The 10,162-nt window shown below is 34.7% G+C and overlaps 1 protein-coding gene across 1 annotated transcript; it reads right to left on the bottom strand.

Annotated features, from left to right (window-relative positions):
- Positions 1-1,549: 1,549 nt before the first annotated feature.
- On the bottom strand, positions 1,550-2,482 carry LOC100927586 (olfactory receptor 1361-like). Its single transcript, XM_012544168.1, is given in 3 exon segments — positions 1,550-1,752; positions 1,755-2,314; positions 2,316-2,482. Coding segments are annotated over 3 exon segments (930 nt in total).
- Between the last annotated feature and the right edge of the window lie 7,680 nt (positions 2,483-10,162).

Below are 10,162 nucleotides of genomic sequence, written 5' to 3'. Positions count from 1 at the left end.
TCATTTTTTCCATGTATATTGTTGTGGCAATTTTCATTTTGTTTTCTTACTTCATTTTTACTATGCATTTTTTCATGTAAGTCTTTCGAGGCATCTCTGTATTCATTGCTTCTTGTAAAACAGTAATAGTCCATTAAATTCAATTTCTACAGTTTATCCAGTCCATGGTACATATCATATATATGGTATTTAAGAGATTCTATTAATTGGTGCTCCCTTTCTCATTGTCTCACATCATCAAGATGTATTTTACTATTATTTTGCCTTTTACTACTGTCTAACATGATGAGGTGACACATAGCCTCGCCAAAGCCAACTCCTGTGTGTACAATAAATTCCATTCCATCCCATCTTCATTAGCATATTACCACCTCTACCATACCTGCTCCTTCATTTATCTTCAAGCTATGTCTACTAGATGTTCCCTATTCCCTGGAAATTTTTTTTCAAGTTTAATGAAAGTGACAAATACACTGATGACTTAAGATGGTACCTACAATATTCTCCATCCAATATTTCCCATGTATATAAAGAAAACAAGGTGATACATTTGCCCAATTATTTCTCATACTTACATAGAATTCCGGTCTCCCTAATATTTACATGTTAAGAGTAATTGTGTATATACTATTCTTCTGCTTCTACTTACTATATCTGCCTTAGTTCCTAACAGTCTTCCTATGTTTATCTAAACTCTTTATTGTCAGCTTTTCTTAGAGCAGCAGTGCAGCAGAGTAAATAGAGAGGTAGATCTTGAATTCAGGAAGGCCAGGGTTCAAGTCCATCTCTCAAAATGGAGAATGTTCAGTGTTCCAGGCAAGTTAACTTTTAAGTTGCAGAATTTCATTTTGTTTAACTCTATAAAGTATTCCCTGTGTATCTGTGTAAAGGGTCACAAATAGTGAGGAACCCTGGGTGAGGTACAAGACCTTTTAGTTCAGAAAAAGGAACTTTGCTGATGTGTCTGGTTTGGCTCCCCATCCCTCTAGGAGTATTTCAGTCTTCCTGAGAAGTCAGGGAGCATAACAACCTGTGCTGCAATTAAAGCTACTATACTAAAATGGCAAGGAAATATCTATACACAATAGCAGTTGTTTATGTAGTCCTGCACAGTATCCTATAGTTAGCACATGTATGCATAGTATAAGTGTAAGTGTATTAGGATATATAAGCCTGAATTTTGGAATAAATGGACTCCTGTTTGACCATCTTCATGAGTTCTGTCCCTTCACTCCTCACCTATGATTAGGATTTGGGCTGGTACTGAAATCCTCTAGTGAGCAGATCCAAACATAGCTGTCCCTTCATTTCACAGATGAGGAAACTGAGGCACAGGAGATTATGTGATTGCTCTACTAAGAAGTGCATAGAATCAGAAGGAACTCAAAGCTCCAATAGCCTTCTTATCATAGTGTATCCCCACTAGTGTAGATAAGAGGTGAGCAACTGACTTTATTAATTATACTTGGGATATTTTATTGAAAATTTGTTAAAATATTGGATAACTGTTTGAGATACAGATAGTTGAGCTATCATAGTCATATCATAGTCATAGGGAGATACCTAGTTCTCTGCTGAAGAGCATCCTTAAGGCTCTTTTCATATCATTGGTCCTTAGGCTGTAGATGAAAGGGTTCAGCATGGGGGTGACTGTAGTATACATCACAGCTGATGCTGTGTTCTTTTGGGCTGTATGGGAGGATGTGGAGTTGAAATACACTCCAATGATTGTTCCATAGAAGAGACAGACCATGCAAGGTTGGAGCCACAAGTGTTGAAAGCTTTCTTTTTCCCGTGGGCTGATGGGATCTTCAGGACTGCAATGAAAATGCACATGTAGGAGATGAGGATGCTGGTAAAGGGAATAATGGCTGTCAGTCCTCCTACTATGTAGATCATCAGATCATTCAGCAAGGTATCTGAGCAGGGCAACTTTAAGACTACACTGAGATCACAGAAGAAATTAGGCATTTTATTATGGCCATAGAAGGAAAGTGGCATCACAGAAATAGTGTGACTCAGGGCATCAATATAAGCCCCAAAACAGCATACTGCTACTAGATGGGTACAGACTTTTTGGGTCATAGTCATGGTATAATGTAATGGGGCACAGATGGCCACATAATGGTCATAGGCCATGGAAGCAAGGATGACACTATCTATTCTTCCAAACCAGATGAAGAAGAACACTTGTGTCAGACACCCAACATAAGAAATTGCTTTATTTCCAGATATGTAGTTAACCAACATCTTGGGGACAGTGCTGGAGGTGAAGCAGATGTCAATGAGGGACAAATTGCTGAGGAAGAAGACACTGACTTAGAAAGTCAGTTCTAATGGCTAGAATGATGAGCAGGTTACATATCACTATGATCAGATACATACTCAGGAATAGGAAAAACAGAAATCTCTCTTGTTCAGGTTGGTTTGAAAGGCCCAGGAGGATGAACTCAGAGATGCTTGTTCGATTTCCTCCTTCCATGGGTCTATTGGGAAAGGAGACGAAATTAGAGCAGCTCATTCAAAATTGGTTTGCATATTTTTGTGTGAATATAATCAATAAAAGAATTGGAAGAGAAATGGGATAGTGAGGAAACATTTGATTGCATTAAAGAAAATGTCATTGCTAATAGTCAGATACAAAATATTTAGGGAATTGAGAAGATATGCATACCACAAAGAATATTCTCCAATAAACAATGGTCAAAGGGTGAAAACAGTTCTAAACCAGAACTGTTAGCAATAAATAACCTCAGAAAAACATGTTCCAAATTATGATCCAACACTTTGCAGTTTCACCTTGTACTCTAAAATTGGAAGAATTCTGGGAACATAGGCATGGGGCTTCCCTGTTGATAGAATTGTAAAGGCATCTAAGCATAGTAGTTTAGACTTTGGGGGAAAAAGGGAGAAGAGAATAAGCATTTAAGAACCCATTATTGTTCCAGGAATTGTGGTACACAATTTACAATATTACTTTATTTGATCTTACCTTGGATGGACAAAATAGATAAACAAGTGAAAGTATTTTATCTGGAGAGCCAGAGAACAGAGTGATTTCAGTGTGGTGGAATGAATTATATAGTTCAGTCATTTGCAGTTGTGTCTGGCCTTTGGTGACCCCATTTGGGGTTTTCTTGTTAAATATTCTGGAATGATTTGTTATTTCCTTTCCTAGATCATTTTATAGCTGAGGGGCTGAGGAAACAAGATTTACACACAGTATCTAAGGCTGGATTTGAACTCAGGTCTTTCTTACTTTATGGCTGGAGCTCTATCCATTGTGCCAACACAGTGCCCCCCAAAAACAAAAAGAACTTTTAAAGTCTTTTTGGAAAAGGAGAAAGCCTAAACCAAGGATAGACAGGTTATTCAGGTTAGATGGAATAATGGAAATCCCTGGTTGGTGTAATAATATCTTCCATTCTTGAGAAGGACCAAAGTTGGGGTCATATGTCTTACTGTGGCTGATCAAACCAATATGAGTTTAGAAGATTCTATCACAGGTCAGCCATAAGTAATTCATAAGAATATTTTGGGTGGAAATGAAAATACACAAAAAATTCACACATTAAGAAAGCAGGATTCATGAAATCTTTCTTTACTTTTTTTTCTGCCACATGGTATGAATGATTTTTACATGAGTAATAAGTTCAGAAGACTAGAATAAGCATGTTTAATATGGAGTTGAAAGTCAAGGTTAATGAGGGGGTGGGAAGAATGCACTTGACTGCTCTTTGACTGCAGTCAAGTGCATGCTCTTTGTGAATTTTCCAGTGAACCAGCCTGGATGTACTATATCACAAGGTCCTGAAAGTGGTAGAGAATGTGATTATTGAACCACTGGCAGTAATTTCTGAGAGACTATGGAGAAAAGAACATATCGTTCCTCAGACATTTACTATCTGTATGACTCTAGGAAATTTACTTAACCTTTCTGTGCCTCTATTGTTTCATTGTTAAATGGGATTAATAGCATCTTTTTTGCAGGTTTGTTGTGAGAATCAAATGAGGTAACATAAAGTGCTTTATAAACCTTAAAATGTTATATAAAGTAATTACTTAATTAAAATGAAATTTTTAAGGAAGAATTGTATAATTGGGACTTATGCTATATTGAAGTGGTAGTAATAACTTATTCCTAGATGATTCTTCATTATCTGGGCTTTTCTATATCAGCTTCTAGGAATCAGAAACTTTTAGAAAGGGCTATTATTACCATAGAAGGACACAATACTTCTATATAGTACAGGATTACACAGGTTAGTATAAGTTCTTAATTCTTACTCATGTTCATGAAAAAAAACACTCCCATCTGCAAATTCCTGGTGATGACTGACTATTCAGAACAACAATCAAGTAAACCTGAATTGGAGAGAAAAGATTCTATCAGAAGAATTATGTAAGTACCAGAAGTTGGGGAAAATGTATTTCAGTCTCTCAATAAGCAGATACATTAGGAAGCATCAATATTAACTCATAGAACATGAGAAACATGACTGATCATGAATATAGATGGAAGAAGAAAATAAAATTTTTCCTTCTTCTGAGTAATGATTTAATTTTAATCTGGTTTAAAGGAATTTAAATGTACTTTATTGCACAGCTAATTCCTCTATTACTGGCATGCCTCTTTTCTCCATTTTAAATCCAAGCTGAATCAACAGTTTTCAGTATGTTACATCAGCACTATTCTAACTATTGCTTTCAATCACAGATCTTTGGTTGCTCCCCTGCCCCTCAGTAGCTTCAGTCTAACATGCCAGCAGTACAAAAGAAACCAGAGGCAAGTATATTTGTCTTCCAAATAAGCTTCCTGCAAGCAATCAGTAAACCATTACAACTTCCAATGAAGCTCATGGCTGATTCTTGAAGGGCCTTATCTATTTTTAATTCTTATTGGTTAAGAAGGGGTCAATCCAAGCTGAAAAGGGCTAAGATATTAACAACTCAAAATTAAATTAATAGATGTTAGTTTGTCTGGACCCATCATTAGGAATAACTAAATTTTAGTCTTCCAAACCTTCATTTTGGAATAGATCAAAATCCTGCATACTCAGTACATTTGTTCTGAATTTAGAAATTGAAGGCAAAACAAAATAAATAAAACAAATAAAACAATAAAACAAAATAAAAAATGCTTAATAATAATAAGAGATTTTTTTAAATTACAGAAATTACTTTTATGGTTCCTTTAAGAAGGACTCTAGTGAATCAACAACCAATTAGAATTACATTCTATAATTTTTACTTTGAAAACAATGAATATTAACATCAGTATTATCTGTACATATGCATATTTAATCCAAAAGTTTTTTTTGAAAGTAATTATTTTGGTACAACAGTTTACCAGTTTTTCATTAGTCAGTTTTATATCTGTACTCCCTTTTGTTATGCAAATACCCAGCAAATATTTCATCTAGGTTAAAGAGAGGAAGTGGTTCTATAATAATGTCTTTGAATACTGGTGAATGAGGAAAAGCATATAAACATATTTAAATAATAACTTGAGGCTTTTGGATCAAAGAATGTATGTGGGGTTTTATTTTTTTAAACATTTTAGAAACTTCAAAGTTGGAATTTTGGAAGCTTCATCAGTTATAGATCTGATGTACAGCTATGGATTATATGTAATACAAAAGAATGCAAATTGTATTTGTTTCATTTATTTTAGTGAATGTTGTTTAATCCCAATTCTTCCTCATGTATTTTTCTTCACTTAGTACAATGCTTGTGAATGTTTGTGAATGAATGTGCAGTATGTGGGAAGTTATCAAATCATATCAAAAGGCTAAATTTTATTAACCTTCCATAGAATTAGTGTTAAAAAAAAAAGGGATGAGACTGCCTTCCTGCATTTATTGAGTTTAAGAAATTATTTAGCAGAACTACTGCTTGATGGTTAGCCAAATGAAATTAATGACAAATTGCCAGTTATAATAAAAATGTATAACTAATTATACTTCATCGTTTCTTTTGACTATTGAATGTTTGCTGATCTAAAAGTCCTGGTGATGCCTGAGAAAATAATTAAGTATTTACTTTAATTTCTTAGTTAACATCTCTAATTGTTTATCTTGGCCCTTCTCTCACACACAAAGAATTTACCTCTTTCCAGTATGTTCCCTGAAAGAATGTTGGAAAATTGATTGCTACGTGATGTTATTTTTATTTTTGGTCTGTCAGTAATTTATATGACTTTGTTACTATATTTAGTGATTTTATTTGACATATTGCCATAATTAAGAAATTATTGCTTGTTTCAAATTTCCTATCATCATCATGTTTTGTACCAAAATGCAAATATCTCAAACATATATACTGTTAGTGATCCTTTGAGGAATTTGGACATTTTGTCCTACTGCCCAGAAAACTTTCATTCTGTGGTCACTAAGTCGTAATATGATTAGTATTTTGGAAACAATTTTCTTTTCAATTAAATTTCAGCTGAACTCCAAAATACTGTCTTAAACCTAAGATTTCTATATGCTGAATATTTCATTACTATCAAAATAATATATTCTTCAAGGGTAACAAAAAGGTATTTAGTATTATGTTTCCCTCATGGAAAAAAGGAACTTTTCTTTATAAGTCTCTGATTAGATATTTTTTAAACTCATAAAATGGATTTTCACATCATTATTTACAAAAGAAATCATATTAAGTATGTTGCATTATGGTCAAAAGGTTAGATGTACTTGAGAAAAAATTAGAGTTTTAGTAGATAATTTTTTTTTCTGAATTATGGGAAGAAATTGTATGGGGAAAATATTTCTCAGTCCTATCTATAAAGTTAAAAGATAAAAGAAATGTAAAATAAAAGAAAAGGAAATTCTATGTTTCAATTCTGGCAATTGACATACTCAAGTCCCTTTTAGCATTAAATTTCTAAGATTTTATGACTCATTCACCATATTCCTTTGTATGACTTTTCTCCCTTGAGATGAATGGAAAACGCCTTCTACAAATTCACCTATTTGGGTATTTGGTCAGAATCCTCTATTCTGTTTCTGAAAAACCCAGAACTTCTGTCATCCCAGGTTTCCTTCCCATAGATTGATCAGGGAATTAGCTAGATCCATAAGTTCTTCTAGGAAAAAAAAAAAAGGCTTGAGGTGTTGACTGAGGTGGCTTGTATGACAGTGGGAATCTGGTCTGCCTACTAGGAAAGATGAGTGGGTACCATTGTAGGTGCTTTTACACAGAATCCACCCAAGCTTCAATTCCCTGAGGTCCTTGTTAGAAACTAACCCCAAGTAATTGCCCACTTTCTACTCCAGACTCTTCGGGCTTGGCTTCTTGTGGGGAAGAATTTGAATGAAACTATCCAATTTATTTTCACAATGCTGCTGTGATAGCAATGCTAAGAACTCCCTGTGTTTGTAGCCCTCCTCCAAGGAAGAAGATTTTGAACCTGAAGCACTGAGCTAAAATAGATTTTAGCATATATCCAATAGAAAATCAGGGTTGAGAGGAAACTTAAAACACAGATTCTATGTAAACTTTGTGCCATTGGCTCTTTTAGCATATAGCATTATACAACCACAGATTTAGAGCTGGAAGGGACCTCAGAGATCACCTATCTAGTATGAATACCTTATTTTAGAATGGAAAAAAACTGAATTTTCGGGCAGTTATTGACTTGCCCAAGGTCAAATGCATAAGCATCAGAAATCATTTGGAATCCTGTGATCTGAGTTCAAGATCAGTGAGCTTCCCTCTAAAACACACTGTTTCCCCAAGTCATAGCCATTGTGCCATGGTTGTGTTTTGTTCTCATTTTTGTGATTTGCTCCTTTTATCCAGATAAACTGGAAGTTTTGATTTTTAACAGCAGCCTAGTTCCAGCATATTGAAGCATGTTGCCATTGATCATCTAGTTATGGCCTCATTTGGGAAATTAAGGGGCTTGCCCAGTCAGAGTCATATAGCTTAGAGTATAAGCTAATTTCTAACCTCAGATCCTCTGACTCCTTTTAAATCTAATGTTCTTTGGATGGGATATCCTAGGTAGCAGTGGACAGTCAGTCAATAAATCAATCAGGCAGGCAGTGTGCTAAGTGCTTGGGATGCAAAGAGGGGCAAAAGATAGTTTCTGCCCTCAAGGAGCACATAATCAAACGGTATAGAGGCCTGTGACTAGCGTCTGGAAGATTTGAATTCAAATCTGACCTCAAAAACTTCATAGTTGTGTGATTGTGGTAGAGTCACTTAAAATCTATCAAACTCAGTTTCCTGAACTACAAAAAAGGTATAATAGTAATATCTACCTCACAGGGTTGTTTTGAGGATCAAATTGGGTAATAACAAAGTGTGTATACTCCATGGGGGAAGGTTGTAAAAGGCTTGATGACCACTTCATCAGTGTCAATGCAAGGCAGCTTCCACCTTCTGCTGCACCTATCACTCTCATTTCCCATCACCTGCAATGAAAAGAGCATCCAGTCTAATGTAGGGTAATCTTTCCTCTAAATGTGGACCTACCTTTACTGTCTTGTTATGCCTGTTTTCTCAGGGAAGAGGAGGAGGAAAGTTGGTAGGGAGTAGGGAAAAGAAGGTTTTCCTTTTTCTTCATATGGATGCTGAAGTGATAATTCTAAGCCCATATCTTACCATATGGCCTATATCTTATCATTTTCAATAATTTCCAGTGCCTTCATTTAGATAAAGCACATGTGAACTAATCCAAGCATTTCCTGGAATTCCACAATGTGAAATTATGTCTAAAATGTTATTAAACTACTTATACCTTTTGGTCCAGCGATACCATTAGTAGGTCTATTTCCAAAAATGATTATGGGAACAAAGGAAAAAATCTATGTTCTAAAATATTTATAGAAGTTCTATTTGTAATGACAAAGAACTGAAAGGTGTAGAAATGCCTATGAATTGGGAACTAGCTAAACAAGTTGTATATGATTGTGATGGAATGAAAAAAAAAAGACCATTCAACAAACTTGCAGTTTTTCAAGACTTTATTTTAACCCAATCTGAACTCAATACAAAATTTAGTGTATAAAATCAATATCAAAGATCAATTTCAAAGGACTTAACCCAGAAAAATTGTTTTTTATGTTTTTTATATGGAAATGAATTCCTTATGTTTAAGACTGACACCAATCATTGGGCAGTTCAAATAAAATAGTGGGGTAGAGTTAAGGTAAAAAATAGTAATTATGTTATACAAATATATTGCATAGGAAGAATAGATACAGAGACAGTAGAGGGGGAAGAGGGCTTATAATTCTGCAAACTTACTCACCTTGGGAATGGGTTAAATAGACAACACTATATATATACCATGAAGTGTATAGTACCTTCCAAAATCTATAAAGAAACAAGGGGAAAAGGATGAGGGAAGAATAGAAGAGAGGGATCCATGGGTGGGGAGAAGTTAAGTAATAGCAAGACAAGTTAAGGAGCAGAATTAAAGCAAAGAGTTGAAGGGATAGAAAAGATCTGTGTGTATGTGTGTGTGCACATACATATATATATATAATATGTATACATAAATATATCCTTATTTAATTATAGCCTACTTGGGAGAGTTGAGGGGGGAATGAAAAGGGAAAGAAAGAATAAAGTAAAAAAAATGAGCAGCAGAGAACAAACAACCTACAAGGAAATAAAGAAAAGATGGACACTTGTGAATATAATTTCTTCTACTATTATATATGCTTTCTTGGACCAGTAATTTGTTGTTAAATATTTTGAAGACTCCCTGATGTTCTGCTGGATGCATAACAATATTCTGTTTTGACTTGTTTTATTTTATTTTGTTTTGTTTTCCTTTTCTGTTTTTATTTTTTTAATAAAAAAAAGAACATTTATGTCACCATTATTCTCACTTTAGTGGTAGTAGCAAGAGTAGGAATAGCAGCAGCAACTTTTATGGTCAAGTTATTAATTTTTATTTGCTCATTTTTCCAGCTTTTTTTTTAAACTTTTGAACATTATGATGTTGGGTGCTACTCATCTGGAAGTGGAGAGGGACAATCCTAAATTTCAAGTTATTCATGTTACTGTTTCCAGAATTGATTCTGGGCATCTGCAAGTTTTTGGTGCTTCTAAGGTGGTGTTATTCTAGTCTAGGTGTGGTCTTTCCCCAGAACTGGCTCTTGATTCTCTGTAGTTGAAAGTACTCTTTCAGCTATTGGACCTG

Source organism: Sarcophilus harrisii, chromosome 1 (assembly GCF_902635505.1).
Source record: "Sarcophilus harrisii chromosome 1, mSarHar1.11, whole genome shotgun sequence".
Taxonomy (NCBI): domain Eukaryota; kingdom Metazoa; phylum Chordata; class Mammalia; order Dasyuromorphia; family Dasyuridae; genus Sarcophilus; species Sarcophilus harrisii.
This window is presented reverse-complemented; position numbering and strand designations above follow the sequence as displayed.